Source organism: Antechinus flavipes, chromosome 4, assembly GCF_016432865.1.
Source record: "Antechinus flavipes isolate AdamAnt ecotype Samford, QLD, Australia chromosome 4, AdamAnt_v2, whole genome shotgun sequence".
Lineage (NCBI taxonomy): Eukaryota > Metazoa > Chordata > Mammalia > Dasyuromorphia > Dasyuridae > Antechinus > Antechinus flavipes.
In genome coordinates, this window is record NC_067401.1 from 161783581 (window position 1) to 161801305 (window position 17725).

At 38.3% G+C, this 17725-nt stretch overlaps 1 protein-coding gene across 1 annotated transcript; it reads left to right on the top strand.

Annotated features, from left to right (window-relative positions):
* The first annotated feature begins 4358 nt into the window (after nt 1-4358).
* On the top strand, nt 4359-16346 carry C4H17orf58 (chromosome 4 C17orf58 homolog). Its single transcript, XM_051992411.1, has 5 exons — nt 4359-4478; nt 10472-10912; nt 13249-13332; nt 13734-13925; nt 15032-16346. The coding sequence occupies exons 1-5, from the start codon at nt 4400-4402 to the stop codon at nt 15220-15222; spliced, it is 987 nt and encodes a 328-aa protein (XP_051848371.1). The 5' UTR covers nt 4359-4399; the 3' UTR covers nt 15223-16346.
* Nucleotides 16347-17725: the final 1379 nt, after the last annotated feature.

Sequence of the window (17725 nt, forward strand, 5' to 3'; positions counted from 1 at the left end):
CCATGTAGTCCAATTTTTCTTGCATAATATAACAAATATGGAAATACATTTAAAAGGATTGCACTATGGAGCTGATAAACTGTGCATGCCCTTTGATCTAGCAGTGTCTCTACTAGAACTGTATCCCAAACAAATCATAATAAAGGGAAAAGGACCCACATGTGCAAAAATGTTTGTAACAGCCCTTTTTGTAGTGGCAAGAAACTGGAAATTGGTGGATGTCCATCAGTTGAACAATATCTAAATAAGTTATGGTATATGAATGTTATGGAATATTATCATTCTATAAAAAATGATCAGCAGGATGATTTCAGAAAGGCCTGGAGAGACTTACATGAACTGATACTAAGTGAAATGAGAAGAATCAGGAGAACCCTGTACATAGCAACCACAAGATTATGCAATTATCAGTTCTGATGGATGTGGTTTGTTTCAACAGCAAGGTGATTCCGGTCAGTTCCAATGGTCTTCTGATGGAGAGAGCCATCTCTGCACCCAGAGAGAAAACTGTGGGGACTGAATGTGGATCACAACACAGTATTTTCACCTTTTTCGTTATTTGCTTGCTTTTTTTTCTTTCTCATTTTCTTTCCTTTTTCATCTGATTTTTCTTGTACAGTCTGATTAATGTGGAAATATGTATAGAAGAACTGTACATGTTTATTTAACATATATTGGAGTACTTCCTTCTAAGGGAGGGGTGGGGAATAGGGAAGAAGAAAAAAAATTTGGAACACAAGGTTTTTTGCAAGGATGAATGTTGAAAACTATCTATGCATATATTTTGAAAATAAAAGCCTAAAAAAAAAAAAAAGGATTGCACAGATTTAATCTATATCTTATTGCTTGTTGTCTTGAGGATAGGGGAAGTAAGAAAGGGAGGGTTAAAAATTTGGAACACAAAATTTTGGGAAAATGAATGTTAAAAACTAATCTTTACATGTATTTGGAAAATTAAAATACCATTTTACAAAAAGAATGTGAGCTCTTTGAAAGAATGGACTATCTTACTTCTCTATTACTATTTGAAGCAATTAGCACAATACTTTGCACATGAGAAGCATTTAATAAATGCATTATTCTTTTGTTCATTTCATTTCAAAGTGTGAAAGTGCCAAAATATTACCTGGAACTAGGAAAGGTAGCATCCAAGCCTCCCCATTCTAGTCTCAAAATATAGAACAGAATAAAACAGCTTAGATTTTGGGCTGATCTTTTTTGAAATCTCAATTTATATAAACAAATAATTTGCAAATACCTTCTGAATATGGTACTGTGTGTGTGTGTGTGTGTGTGTGTGTGTGTGTGTGTGTGTGTGAGAAGAATGAGCTCAGGAAACTTTAAAATACATATACATTTTATTTATTTATTTAATAATAGCTTTTTATTTTTCAAAATACATACATTCTTTTTCTTTTTTGGCTGAGGCAATTGGGTTTAATTGACTTGCCCAAGGTCACACAGCTAAGAAATGTTAAATATCTGAGATCAAATTTGAACTCAGGTCCTCCTAACTTCTGGGGTGGTGCTCTATCCACTGCACCACCAACTATCCTCCCCCTCCTCCCCAAAAAAAGTTTTCAACTACAATATTCACCCTTGCAAAACCTTGTCTTCCATATTTTTCTCCCTTCTTTCTTCTCTCCCCCTTCTCCTAAACAACAAGTAATCCAATATAGGTTAAATATTGCAATTCTTCTATACATATTTCCGCAATTATCATGCTATACAAGAAAAGTCAGATCAAACAGGGAAAAAAATGAGAAGAAAAAAAAAAAACAAGCAAGCAAATAACAAGAAGAAAGTAAAAGTCCTATGTTGTGATCCACATTCAGCCCCTTAGTCCTCTTTCTAGATGCAGATGGCTCTCTCTATCACAAGTTTATTGGAATTGACCTGAATTACCTCATTATTGAAAAAAGTCAAGTCCATCAGAATTGATCATTGCATAATCTTCTTGTTGCTGTACATAATGTGCTTTTGGTTCTACTCACTTCACTTAGTATCAGTTCATATAAGTCTCTCTGGACCTTTCTGAAATCAGCCTACTGATTAAATGCATACATATATATTTAAAGAGAACATATAATATTACCTCAGATAGATATTAGAATAATTGACTTGAGGGTAAATCTATTCCAACACTCTACTTTTCAAAGGGATCCCACCTAAAATATCCCAGACAGAGCCATTCTATTTCAGATTTATTATTCAGAAGTGATGGGGCACTATTACCACAGGAGCCAAGTATTTACATTGTTAGAAAAATTTTATTAAATGTAACAGCGATCTGGTTAGCAGAATCACAGCTCTTTAGAGTTTAGGGGTCACTGTCCTCTGTAGTAACAAAAGCTCATATTTATAAAACATTTTACAAGTGAACATATGGTTTTTACGCGACTTGGAGGTTGTGACAGTTTCATTTTTATCGTTTAGATCCAGAACTTCCACAAAGCCTTGCACAAAAAAAGGTACTTAATAAATATTTCTTAAATTGAACAAATCCTTATGAAGCTGGTTGTACAAGTATTATCACTCCCAATTTTTAGATGAGATAACTGAGACTGAAAGCTTCTAAGATTTGTCTATGGTCACATAGTTTGTGTGTTTCAAGGATTAGGTCCTAATTTTGCTCTTTGAGAGGAACCAGGGGGGAAAAAAAGTCTATTACCTCCTCATGTGTGCAAACAGCCCTTAAAATAAAAATGAAACATTTAAAAATTATGAAGTCCAAGTCTCAAAGAATATGAAAAGACATCTATTATGCTCTTTTTGCATAGGTGTGGGGGTCTAAATGTAAAACACTATATGATTTGAGTTTTTTTTTTTTAATGTGTTCATTGGTTTTGCTATTTTTTCCTTCTTCCTTTTAATGAAGCCTTTGTTTGGAGGGAAAATTCTTGAGAGAAAAGAAGGAAGGATGGAGGGAGGAAGGAGGTGGGCAATGTGAAAATAAAAAATAATGAAATTCATTTTAAAAAATGAAAATGACCTACCTTCCCTTAGTCTTTTTTAGTATTTCAAGCCAAACTATCTTCTCTTACACCTGGACTAGAAATTATACCCTGATGACTTACCCCTTTCAATTCCAGAACTCCTGCTTTGGGAAATGGGATGAGGAGGGTGTACTTTACTGATTGGTAGGGACCTCGACTAACCCACCACTTTATCCAAGTTCCAGCCATACTTTACTTTAACTCTCCCCTCCCCATTTTTGCCCCAGCTGCCTGACTACTACTTGGGTTTCAAGTCCTTCCTACCCTTTCCTCCCCCATCTTTTTTACTTTCCAGTTCTGGAACATTAATCAAATTAAGTTTGCCATCATTACTGCAAAAGATGTTTCAATCTATTCCCCTGTGATTCTACTTGCTACCCTGTAATTCTCCAAACCAAAACATGCTTTTCTGACCATCATTTTCTTATATATATCATCTTCCTGTATTAGAATCATATAGACTACTCTGGAGCCAGGAATGTCTTCATTTTGTATTTCTATCCCTAATGCTTAGCACAATGCTTGCACATAGTATGAGTTTAACAAACGTTTCTCATTCATTCATCGATTAATTGATCTAGTATGAGAAGGTTTCAATCACCATTGTGGTGATGACATAAGGGTATCTTCTAGTACGTCAACAGTCTTTTGATAAAAGGTGATCATTAAAACAACTCTTCTCCCTTATTATCTCAGCATATTACTTAACCTCTCTGCACCTATCCTCTCATCCGTAAAATGAGGATTTGGACTTGGTCCTTTCTAGCACTATATCTCTGATCCTGGGACAAAAGGTCACAAGAGATCTGAACAGCACAGAATTTAGTAGAACCTTCCCCCACTGAGAGAGATCCTGTAGTTCCATGAATCACATCAAAGATGTGTGAAGCTTTTTAGTAGAAACATCTAGAGGTTCCTATACTCCTGAGAGATTGGAAACCATCGAATTTCTAGAAACCAGAAAGCTTGTGTCTGCCCCAGCCTCTATGTGTCCTTTCCTGGCTCTTTGTTTCTGTTTAATAGTGGAAGAGATGTCAGAGCAGGAGCAATGTGTGATATTGAGGTTTAGAACCACATTGCTCCAGATGGAGCTGGGACTACAGATCTCAGAGTTAAGCAAAGAATCAGCTGATTTCTTCTTTCCTTCATAGCATGGCCATGATCTAATTCTTCCAACTGAAAATAAAAGGGGAAAAAAGGGGAGCCCATCCCCATCATCTGGAGGAGAAAGGGTAGGTAGGGGGTCACTTTCCATTTTGCTTTCCTTCCAGAGGTCGGTTCAGTGAATGATTCCTAGTTTCCCCAAAGGCTGCCCCTCATTAGCATGAACGGGGGTGGAGAATTGAGAGAGGAAAGCAAAGGCTGAAAGCTCAGCTTTAGAGACTGCCAAAGTGGTCTTCACAATGCCATCAGAGAGAGCTTTCTGGCTTCTCTGCCTGCTCATTGCATCATCCTCAGAAACCCCAGTGACAGAGAGAAAAGGTAAGAAGGGTGAAATGTAGAGAAGAAAAGAGAGAGAGACAGAGAGAGAGAGAGAGAGAGAGAGACAGAGAGAGAGAGAGAGAGAGAGAGAGAGAGAGAGAGAGAGAGAGAGAGAGAGAGAGAGAGAGAAAGAGACAGAGAGAAACAGAGAGAGAGAGACAGACAGACAGACAGAGAAAGAGAGAGAGAGAGAGAGAGAGAGAGAGAGAGAGAGAGAGAGAGAGAGAGAGAGAGAGAGACAGAGAGAGACAGACAGAGAGAGAGAAAATGAGATCCAAGGAGCTAAGAGGAGGTGAAGGAAGGGCAGGTTCACTTGAGGCTTGTGTTCCTCTGAGAATGAAGCCCAGCCTGTGTCCTGAGTGTGTTTCCCCCGGCAGCCTCTTAGGAGGGAGATGCTCATTCTAGGCTTGCCACTACAATGATCTGAAGAGAGAGCAGTGGGGAAAGCTAGAGGAAAGCCTGCATGTTAAGTAGCTGCTCCATCAGCAGAGAGCCAGCAGGCTGATGTATCAAAAGGGATTGCCGAGTGCCTGCCTCTCGGGACCTTTGCACAGGCTAGGCGCACAGAATGCAAACGCAGGACTGGCATTCCAGGCGGCTTGTGGCGGCCCTGCGGGAGCTGTCCCGAATCGGCTCTCCCCAAGCTGCCAGTCTCTGACTTGGCCGGGGGCTGGTGTGCCTTGAGAATGGGATGCTGTACCTGAGGCTGCAGGGAAGCCTCCTGAGAGGGGTCTGCAATTGCGGGCTGAAGCTGGAGCATCCTAGCAAGGGAAAGAGGAAAATAATCCCTCTGAAAGTCTGCAGAAGGCAGGAGCAGGGGTTAAGTGGAGCAGGAGGGGAGCAGAGTCACGAGAGATCCGGAAACATCTTCATGCTTCCCGTTGGTCTCAGAGAAGACCCGAGGCACAAAAAGATGGGTCCATCTCGCCTTAAAATCACATTTCATGGATGAGATGAAAATATGGGATGCAGGCAATAAAGGCAGACACAGGCAGTCTCTGGGGGGAAGGTGTTTTTGTTTTCTTTTGGATGTTTCCTTTGATTCGCTGTCTCCTGGAAAAATAGCTTCTGTAACTGCACAGGGCAATTTACTTTAGATTATTTTTCCACATGGAAATTGAATGAGTTCAGAAGCGTTTACCCCAAATATCAATCTTTCTCATGACGACAGATGGTGATAGTTGATAGTAAGGAACTGGATACAGACCAAAGCTTTATTCAGCTGTGCCTGGCACAATATTTAACATACTGAGTCAAAATAGACCCTTTAGGAAAATAGGAACTATAACAAGTATTATTCCTGGAGAATAATAATAAAGAATAATAAAGAAATAATAAAGAAATGGTCAAGGTTGCAAAGGAGCCCTTTGGCACTTAAGACTTCAAACTAAAGGCATAAGAATACAAATAATAATAATAATAATAGTTAAAAAGAAGGGGAAAAAGAGGAGAAAAGAAAGGAAAAGAAAAAAGAAAAACTGGAGTTGGAGAGAGAGAGGGAGAGAGAGAGAAAGAGAAAGAGAGAGGGGGGAAGGGAGAGAGAGGAGGGAGGGAGGAAAAGAGAAAGAAAGGAAGGAAGGAAGGAAAGAAAGAAGGAAGGAGAGAGGGAGAGAGGGAGAAAGGGAAGGAGGTGAGGAGGGAGGGAAGAAGGAAGGAGGGAAGGAAGAAAGGAAGAAGGGAAAGAAGGAAAGAGGAAAGGGAAGGAAGGAAGGAAAGAAGGAAAGAAGGAAGGAAGGAAGGAAAGAAAGAGGAAAGGGAAGGAAAGAAAAGAAAGAAAAAGAAAAAGAAAGAATGAAAGAAAGAAATCAGTTATTGTGCCTATTAGGTCATTCTAGTCTCAGGTAAATCAACTTCAGAGCTGGCCTGTTATCTGCTCATCCATCTCTTCATGAAGTTCGGTGAAAATCATTAGATTTTTGGTGTTTATTTTACATGATTGTAGTCCCTTTTCTCATTCACTAAATAAAGAAAAAAAAAAGGAGAAGGTCTCAGGGATAGCTAAGACATGATTTGTAGGTCTTTTCTGGGTCTATAGTTTATGAATAAGAGAGATACAAAAATCCCAGTAAAGGTCCTTTTGGTACTTCTCAGAGGGCATGGGACACTGTGGAATCCCAAATGACCTTGTCAACAGGGATGGGAAAACCAAATAGTTCTGTTGTCAGTAGTGTTTAAACAATTAGTTTGCTGTCCATCCAGCAGAAGTCTATTCCCCACCCCCAGCTCTTGGCATTTATTCTTTGAACATTCTGGACAAACTGAAATAAGTAAGAGGAGAGGCAGATGTTCTAAAATGTATAAAAGAAGCCACCCAAAGCAGTGAGATTTTTCATTAAAAGGGTGAGATTTTATTAAAAACAACTCTCAGAGCTAGAAATCTGTAATAGCACAATACTCTTGGTTACGAGAATCTGGAGAGTTTCATTTTGTGTTTCAACAAACATTTATTAAGCTTTTATTTTAGGCTCTTAGGGAGATACAATTTTTAGATAAAATGGAGTCCTTGACCTCATGGAACTTAAGTTCTAAGAATAAGGAATGAGAACCAAAGATAGGTATATATATATCATATGTAAGGCAGACTATAATATACAATATTCTACATGATAACTGTATTAAAGGGTAGAATCAATTGACTTACACTTATTAATTGCAATGGGAAATACAAAGTCAAAAAAATAGACCATATTCTTGAGGAGTTTCTATTCTATAAGAAGGTGAAGTGATGGAGGGGGAACAACAAATATCATTTGAGGTCCAAGGAAGAAAATGTCATTCCTGATTTATGTGCACTGAAGAAAGAGGCTATCAGAGATTTTTAAATTCTCTTTTACATAGGCTTTTAATCAGGATATATTACTAAGTAGATTAAAAAGTGAAGGGAGAAAATTCTAGGCATTGGATCTTAGGTCTAGAATTAGAAGGGATCTTAGAGTGAAGTGATTCATTAAAGGTCCCACAATCAATGAGCATCAGAGATAGGACTTCTAACTCTAATCCCATTGTCCCATGCTGCTTCTTCACAGGGTACCATTTCATAAGCGAAGTCCAGAAGGTGGGGGAGCAATATGTTTTGAGACTAGATAGTGGTCTGGTTTGAATAGTTGGGATGACAGACTAGGGTAGTGTCAGTTTGTGGAAAGTTCTCAGTGATCTTATTTTTTGATTGATAAAATGATTGGACCCCTATTTCTTCCTTCACAAACTCTTGTGGGCACTATTTTTCCTCTAGCAGATTTAGTGCTTCTATTTCTCTGGGTATAGATTCTTGATTCTCTCTTCTATTCCCAACTAGAAACTTGGCTTTCTCTTTTCTTTCTCAAAGAACTTTCTCCATCTGTTTTCCTATAAAGATTGAATTGTCATTCTTTTCTCTCATAAAACTTTAATTCTTCCTCTCCATCCACAGATACCTGACTCCATCTCTTTGATGCTTCTTCCCTTTCTAGCAGACACATCCATCTCTGCCTTCTCCCTGGATAAGTTCTAGGTTCTCATTTCTACAGAACAGACTTTAGGTTTTTTCATCTCCATACAACAGAGTTCTGTGCCCTGTCTTCTCCAAAACAGGCTGTTCCCTCCGAATTCCCTGCACGTATTAACCATTTCCTCTTTTCCCTGTAACTAAAATAATTCTCTCCTCTCTCCACAGACTCTCTATTCAGTCTCTCTCTATGTCTCTTGCTATTTCGTTTGTCTCGGTCTCTCTGTCTCTTCAGTTAGTAAGCACCTGCTATATGCCAGGCACTGTACTGAGTATTGAGGAAATAAAAAGAGGCAAAAGACGGTGCCCTCAAGGACCTTACAATCTAATAAGGCAAACAATATGCAAATATATACAAGATTAATTATATTTAGGATAAATAGGAAATAATTAAGAGGAAGGCACTCAAAATAAGAGGGGTTGGAGAACGCTTTCTACAGAAGGTAGGATTTTAGTTAGGACTTAAAGGAAGCAGGGAAGTTAGTAGTTAGAGTTCTAAAGCATGGGGGAAAGCCAGAGAAAATATCCAGAGATGAGAATATGTGTCTGTTTGTTTCTTAGACTGAAGCTCCTTGAAGGCAAGTCTTTTGTCTTTGTCTTTCTTTCTCTCTGTCTCTTTTTTATCTCCAGCATATAGCACAGCCTGGGTACAATCATAAATATTTATTGTTGATTGATTAATTCAGCACAGATTCATAGTCTTCCCTTTTTTGTCTCATAGAGACTTTCAATTCTCTCTCTTATTTTAGATTCCATCTTCTCCTCTTTCTCCACACAAACTCTTGGTTCTTTTTTTGCTCCAGCACAGACTCTATTCTCCCCTCTTCCTGAAAAGACTAACTCTTTCTTGCTTCTCTGTTATCCCTTTTCCTCTGTACAGTTTTTTCCTCTTCCTACAGACTCTATGATCACTATCTTCTTCATCACAGATCTTCTATTTTTCATTTTCTATAGCAAATTTTCTGTTTATTCTGCAGAATTCTTTGTTTTTTCCTCTCCCTTCAGAAATCTTTTGCTTCTTTTTTTCCTCAATCCAGACTTTTATTTCTCTCTTCTCTTGAACCAATTCTCAGGTTATTCTTCTTCTTGAAGAGCAACTTGTTTCTTCTTTTCTCCAGCACAGATTTTGTGTAGTTCTCTTCTCCCTTCAGAGACCCTCTCTTCTTTTTCTCTTCCAACATACTCTATTCCAGATTCCTTCTTCTCTTTATTTTTTTTAATAATTATAATTTTTTATTGACAGAACCCATGCCTGAGTAATTTTTTACAACATTATCCCTTGCACTCACTTCTGTTCCGATTTTTCCCTTTCCTCCCTCCACCCCCTCCCCCAAATGGCAAGCAGTCCTATACATGTTAAATATATCACAGTATATCCTAGATACTATATATGTATGCAGAAACAAACAGTTCTCTTGTTGCACAGGAAGAATTGGATTCAGAAAGTAAAAATAACCTGGGAAAAAAACCAAAAATGCAAACAGTTTACATTAATTTCCCAGTGTTTTTCCTTCGGGTGTAGCTGCTTCTGTCCATCATTGATCAATTGAAACTGAGTTAGAGCTTCTCTTTGTTGAAGAAATCCGCTTCCATCAGAATACATCCTCATAGAGTATAGTTGTTGAAATGTATAATGATCTCCTGGTTCTGCTCATTTCACTTAGCATCAGTTCATGTAAGTCTCTCCAAGCCTCTCTGTATTCATCCTCCTGGTCATTTCTTACAGAACACGGATTCTTTCTTCTCAAACAAGACTCTTGATTCTCCTCCAGCACAGACTCTGAGTTCTCTCTCTTCTTCAGTAAATACTCTCTTTTTCCCTTCCCTGAAATATACTTTGTTGTTTTTTTCCTTCTTGGATCACAAACTGTCACCACAGAACTTTGGTTTTTCTCTCTTCTCCACTACAGTGTTTCTATTCTCACTATTGTCCAGGACAGATTCTGTCCTTTCCTCTCCTTTCAGAGAATTTTAATTTTTTATCTTAGCACAGACTCCTGTCTTTCCTTTTCCTGGAGAAGCCATGTTCTTCCCTGCCCCGCCTTCCCTCTCCTTCCCCCCCAGCAATGATTATTTTCTCTTTCCCTAAAGAGACCTTCTCCGGGAAGAGATCTCTTCCCTCCCTACTAACAATGATGTCTTTTTCAGCATGTTCCCAGTTGTCTCTCTTCATTAGTACAGACGCTTGGTTCTTGGTCATCTCTTTACCAATATAGTCTCTGATCTTCGTTCTACCTCCCTTAGTTTTCAGTTCTCCATCATTGCTTCTCTGTTTTCTTAGCCCTCTCTTCCCAATAATCTCCAGGTTCTCTCTCTCCTTCAGAATATTTCCCTCAATTTTTGATCTTCTCTAGCACTCTTGGTTTTCTTGGTTCTCTATCCTCCACCAATTTCTTGATTTTCTGTCTCCCCCAGGTCCCATGTTCTCACTAATTTTTTCTCCAGTGCAATTTCTTGATTCTCTGTTCCCTCTTCTCAAGCACAGTGTGTCTTGCTACTTTCTCCACAGATTCACTCTCATATCCAATAGAGAAGACTTGGGCTCAAGGCTCACTGGGAGCCCACACTCCTGGAACCTGGAGGGACAAGTGGAGGAAGACCAGACCCCGGCCTCGGATGGAGAACAGCACTGGTGCTCGAAAGGACATAACCTTGGAACTGAGAAGCCCGTGGCCACCTCGTATGGCAGTTGCGCCACTGGACAATAGCGTCAACAAGCGGCGCCAGTCCCGGCGGGTGACTTGGCCCATGCTCTTGTACCCACGGGCTCAAGGGCCACCCTTCTCTGGTCCTGGGCCTGCGTGGGTGGAGGACCAGTGCCCACCCGTTGAGGGGCACCTCAACTCTCCTGGACGAACCAGTCCTGACCAGGAGGGAGCACCCCTGAGCAACCGATCAAAAGCTTCCTGGCTCAGCCATCAGCAGGCCCGCCTTCGCCCGCCCAGCAGAGGTGAGCTATAACTTGCCTACACTAGGATCCCAAAGTGCATGTAATAGGAAGAGGAAGATCTAACCAAAAGCTTCCCCCCTAGGCCAGACTCCTACAGACTCAGAAGGTAGGGCCTTCTGGAATCACTGGACCCCTTGAACTCACAAGAAACCCCTTTTAAAAATCCTTTTAAAACTTGTATTCCATTTGTATTTTATTCTTTAATTTTTTTTAAAATCCAGCTTATTAGTGATTAATATGTCATTAGTGACTCCTGTGCTTGGAAACTTCCAGGGTGAATAGTATACTTCTTCCTAAGGCAGCCTGTTCTATTTTGGTTATTATTTAAAAGCTTTTTTTGTTTATTTGTTTCCTTTAATGAAGCCTAAATCTGACTCTGCAGTTTTGCCCCCTCTCCTTTGCCCCTCACTCCTAGTTTTGTTCTCAGGAGCCAAAATGAACAAGATAAACCTTCTTTTATTTATTTTTTATTTATTTATTTATTTTTTAATAACTTTTTTATTGACAAAACCCATGCCTGGGTAATTTTTTACAGCATTATCCCTTGCACTCACTTCTGTTCCGATTTCTCCCCTCCCTTTCTCCACCCCCTCCCCCAGATGGCAAGCAGTCCTTTACATGTTGAATAGGTTACAGTATATCCTAGATACAACATATGTGTGCAGAACTGAACAGTTTTCTTGTTGCACAGGGAGAATTGGATTCAGAAGATATAAATAACCTGGGAAGAAAAACAAAAATGCAAGCAGTTTACATCCATTTCCCAGTGTTCTTTCTTTGGGTGTAGCTGCTTCTGTCCATCTTTGATCAATTGAAACTGAATTAGCTCTCTTTATCGAAGAGATCCACTTCCATCAGAATATATCCTCAAACAGTATCGTTGTTGAGGTACATAATGATCTCCTGGATAAACCTTCTTTTAGCTAAAAACAAACTTTCAGATATTCAAAGAAATATACTCCCATAGTCTTTCCTTCTCTGACCCACATTTATCCCATCATCCTTCAGACCTCATTACCTCTTTGCAAATTCCACCCATTTTTCTGTCTTGGTCACTCAAGGCAGTAAAACCAGTTAATTACTGGGGGCTGAAATCATTAATTACACTTCTGTCTTTATATCCCCAGGGTCTTTTGCAGTACTGGGCACTTGATAGATAATAACTAAATGCTTGTTGCTTAGGAGCTGCTAGATGGTGCAATGGAAAGAGCATCCACCCTCTGGTCAGGAGGACCTGAGTTCATATGCAGACCTCACTTAACACGAACTATGTGATTCTGGCCAAGTCACTAAACCTCAATTGAAAGCAAAGTAAATAAGCACTTGTTACTTGCTTGATAAACTAATAAGCACAGACACAATCACGATCTCATTTCTAGTTCATTCAGTCTTATAAAGTTCTGCAAACAGTGCTACTTGGTGAGGGGAAAAGACTCAGAAAGCAGGACCTACAGGAAAGCCCTCTACACCAAAAAATCAAGAGACCTGGTTTCCAATTGTTGGTTCTTTCACCAACTAGCTATGTGACCTTGCCCAAGACATTTTTCATTTCAGACCCTCATTTTAGTAAGATAAGAGGGAGGGACTGGAAGGGTTTGTAGGTCCAATACAACTTCTAGGTTAAGTTCAAGATCCACATGACTAGTAAGTGGCAAAGTTCTCTCTCATTTTCAGGCCCTAATTGTTTTGAGGTTTTTTTCTTTTTTCTTTTTTTAATCTTGCTACTCTTATATGGTTTGTAAGGATAATTTTTTCCCATTCTTATCTACTATCAAAGAACTCATCCATAAAGTCTCCCCCCTTTGCTTCCAAATGCTGCTTCATTACCAGAACTTGTGGTAATCTGTGAGTTTAGAGATGCTTAAAAATCTTTTTTATCCCTATTGTTGTAAATCCCTAAGCTCTCATCCTTCTATGGTGACCTATATGCAATTTAAACTATAGGAATCTAAAATTCATTTTGGAGGCATCCTCTTAAATTTAATTATGACCCAATTGGAAACTTTTCAGAATAAAATACAATGGAATACAATTTTGGGAAGACAAAAATGATAAGTAAAAGGATGATAAAAAATGATTTTAAAATGTTTCACACAGTGCTTTACATGTATTATCTCAATATCACAAGTATTTTATGAGGTAACCCTATTTGACAGATGAAGAAAGTGAAGTTAAAGTACTTGCCCCAGATCACACAGCAAATGGGACAGCTGGGGTGAGATTTGAATTTAAGACTTTCTCACTTTAGGTCCCATACTTAGTATAACTTTTTCAATATTCAGCTGCCTAGAATTGTATCCACCTTTTTTTATATTCTTTCTCTTCTTTCCTTTTAGGTATTGGACACATGGAGAAAATCTGTGAGACTGACTGCAAATGGGATATGGATGAAAAGGAATTCTATTGCATGAGTGAATTTGGTAACCTGGTTACTCCCATCTAGGATTTCAGTGTAGGGTCTTATACTAGATGTTATCTTGCTTTTAGGTATGATAGTAATTGACACAAAATGTACAAAGTGTGGGAGCAGCATTTTCCCTCTTTTGTAGAATAGGAAACTGAAGTTTAGGGCAGCTAAGTGGTCACTGTGAGAGGAGGGACTCAAGTTAGTTCAATCCTTGTTCCTCCCAGTATGAGAAAGTGAATGCTTAAGTGGAGAGAGCCCAAGATAGTCTAGTCTTCCAACAGAACCAAGGGGAAAAGAGGCAACTATCAGAAAGGTCAGTTGAAGCCACTGTAAAATCTGGGAATGCAAGAAGAAATCAGTTTTGTGCTTTTCTTTTTTTATCTCTTAAAACTTTTTTTTTAATTTTGAAAGTAGCAGTGAATGGAATCGTTCATGATGTAGAAGTAATTGGTGAAGGCATCCGGCTGGTCTCTCTGCTGGTCAATAGTCATGGGCTGTACAAGACAAACCGCCTGTATGTCACCCCAGATGGCTTCTTCTTCAGAATACATGTGCTTGTATTGGATTCCTCCAGCTGCAATAAACCATATGCAGATTTTAAATTTGGTAATGAAGCTCCCCTAAAGGTGATCTTGTGTATATGTGTGAATGGCTTCAGTCAAATGAGACCCCCTTTGGGGATTTCTTGGCAAAGGCTCTAGAGTGGTTAAGTGATTTGCCAAAGTCACACAGCTAGTAAGGATCTGACACCACATTTGATCTCACAAAGATGAGACTTCCCTTGTTTACAAAATGGGTCCAGTGTTCTATCCATTGGCCCACACACTTTCCTTTATGTCAGGATTTTATTATTCTGAAAGAGAGAAACTTCAGAATTTTCTTACTATGCATCCACTGAGAGCACATATAGAACTAAATCCACATATAGAACTTCGAGGATTGCCATAGAGAGACTCAGTGACTTGCCAGTGGTCACACAATTCTAAATTGGCAAGAGTTGGATTTGAATTTTATTCTCATTTTTCTTAGAAGTTTTTTTACTTGTTATATGTAACAGCTTGCTCATCCCTATCACTGATTTCACCATTCCTCTCTGTGTAAGAATTCATTTTCAGTTCATCAAAGTCTGCTGTGCTGAATGTCTAGCCACCATACTACTCCAGTACAATATTAGCATTAAAAATATGCAATCATCTTTTTAAAAAAATTATACTATGTTATAGAAATCCTTGCTTCATTCCATATGTTAAAAGTAAAATAAATGTGGGGAAAAAAGATTTGAACAGCCACATTTCCAAGTAGTGAAAGCTATCAATGGTTCAATGCTTTTGCTCTTACTTTATGGTTATGGAAAAATGGGCAGTTTTTTCATAAAATACCATATATTTGAGAGTATGTATCATTTAAAAATCATCTGGACAGATGTTTCTTTTTCTTACAGCTGGTAAATCCACAGATGAAAAACCACCTTTGCTAGCATTGCTAGCAAAAGAAAATATATTGGGATGGGTTCAAAATTGGGTTTTAAGCAGATTTTTTCCTTTTGAGGTCTTCACAAACTAGAGAAGCCCACTGATATAGTACAAATCAGTCATCATGTTATTAGCTTGTTTTACAATATTCCCTTCTCCTTCCCACAGTCTTTCATTTGGCTGATATATGGCCTGACTCATTTGCTTTCTGTTTTTTTGTTTTTTTGTTTTTTTTTTCAGGTAGCAGGTATATCGTAATGGGTCACATCTACCACAAGAGAAGGCAGCTCTCCACAGCTTTGCTGCAGGTGTTACAAGGGCGTCTAAGACCTGGAGATGGATTGCTCAGGAGCAGTAGCAGTTATGTGAAAAGATTTAACCGCAAAAGGGAGGAGAAAATCCAAAGGGCAGCTCATACCAAGTGTATCTGAATCCCCTTTCAGAGCTTTTCAGAGGTCTAGCCCTGTTAGGAGTCATTGACTTGAAGGACATCCGCCTTCATGTAGCCTGGCCTTTCAGGCTAGGTCCACAATGCTTCCTTGGAACTCTTTGAGCTCAGCTCTTACAAGTCAATAGAGGGTTCCTTTCAGCACTGCTAATGTTAAGGATGTTGTCATTTCTGAATATATTAAATGTCTCTAAATTTTTTTAAGTTCGGTTGCAGATATAGTACAAGGCAGTGGTCCACAGATTTGTGATTATTGGTCTCCTCAGTCATGGGTTACTGTTTTGTACTCACTTTATTTTTAAGGCTTAATTTTTTTTTATTTTGTGTTCTGCTGCTTTAAATTGAACATTATGATTGTCTAGGAAAAAACAATTCACAGAAAATATTTTCTTTTTATTGAATTCTCAAAGTTTAGCTCTTTTTCTGACATAACTTATCTAAATCATTTAAACTTATCAAATTTTTTATCCAAAACATCACTTAAAAATACATTTTTGGGGGGATTGGGACTCACCTCTATGTTTTCATCTGTATGAGAAATTCCTAGTGTGGAAAAACTTCTAGCAGTCTTGATTTATAGGCAGTTCTATAGTTCTAAAGAGTTTTCTGGGGCATTGAGAGATTAATTACTTACTCTTGATTACAAAGACAGTATTTTCAAAAGCAGGACCAAATCTTAGTTTTTTTCTAACTCCAAGGCTGATCTAACCATTCTACCAATCTGCTTCTCTAATAATAAATATACTTATGTGAAGAAATATAACTATGAATTTTTTTTGATATTTTATAGATCCCAAAATCAAGCAATCAAGTATTTCTTAATAACCAGCCATGTGCCGGGAAATATCCTAGGTTCTGGGGATAGAAATACAAAGAAATTGGTGCTCAGGATAAGTATTTAAATTTTACCCTTTTTCCCCCTTGAGATTACTGAAGGATTTACTTAAAACGAAATTTTATCTACCTGAACATTTCTGATAAGACAAACATACCGGATTTATTTTCATACTTGGCTACTTTTGATAATTTATATCTGTGCTAAATGGATTTTCCAAAAGTGGTAAAAAATTAATTCTGAGTGTATTAAATGTAATTAAAGAAATTTAAATAAAAACAAAGTGTTGCGTTAATGATTATAAAATAGCACACTACAAAAATGGCTACTACAAACATTTTTACATAGGTGGGTCCTTTTCCCTCTTTGACAATCTCTTTGGGATAGACTCTGTGGTGAGACTGATGGATCAAAGGGTATGCATAGTTTTTTTAGCCCTTTGGGCATAGTTCAAATTACCCTCCAGACCAGTTGCATCATTTGAAGGCAATTAAAAAAAAATTACTATTCTGTTCTTCAATTCACATCACTCAGAAGCCTTTCGCCAATATTAAATTCAACATGTCTCATACTGAACTCACTATTTGCCTTCAAATTCTTCCTAATTTCCCTATTATTGTCACCATCCTCCCCATCATCTAGGTTTGGCAACCTAGGGGTCATTGTTAACTCCTCACTTTCTCTCATTACCACCTCTATTTAATGTCTCTCATATATACTCCCTTCTATTTTGTGACATTGCCATCACCCTAGTGTAAGCCCTCACCACCTTACCTAGTCTATTGAAATTATTTTTTGTTTAATCTCCCTGTCTCAGGTGTCATCACTCCAGCTCACCCACCACTCAGATATCAAGTGATTTTCCTAGTTTGTTGTTCAGTCATTTTTTTCATTGTGTCCAACTCTTCATGGACCCCATTTGAGGATTTCTTTCCTTCTTTTTTTCCTTCTCCAGTTCCTTTTACAGAGTTAAGTTTCTTACTCAGGTAAGAGCAAGTAAGGAAGTAAGCAAGCTAATAAGTGTCTGAGGCTGGATTTCAGGTCCTTTTAACGTACTATCTAGCTGTCCAATTTTTCTAAAATGAAGATCTAACAAGGTCATTCCCTAGTCAATAAACCCTAGTGCCTCCCTATCATCTACAAATATAAATCAAATATAAGGTCTTCTGCTTAATTTTTAAAGCCCTTTATAACCTGGCTCTTCAAGTCTTGATTTATTATTCAATCTAATGACAATACCCTCCTTGATGACCTCCATACAAGACACTCCATCCTTCTGACTCTGAATATTTTCATTGATTATTCCCCATGCAAGGGACTCTCTTTTCTCATCTCTGCCTCTGCCTTCCTTGAAGTTTCAGCTGAAGTCCGACCTTGTGCAAGAAGTACAACACAGTATCTGGCAAAAAAAAAAAAAGGCATTTGATCAATATTATTTGACCGTGTAAAACTGTCTAAATAAAAGCAACTCACTTTACATCAGATACCTGGATTGGACATGACTGTATATTAAGATTGTATAAATAGCAATAACAAAGATATCCTGATGAACTTTTGCCTTTCACTGATAATAATTTCAACAAACAAGGTGTGAGGGCTTATCCCAGGATGGTAGCAGTGTCAAAAGAGAGAAGATGAGAAGTATTTGTTG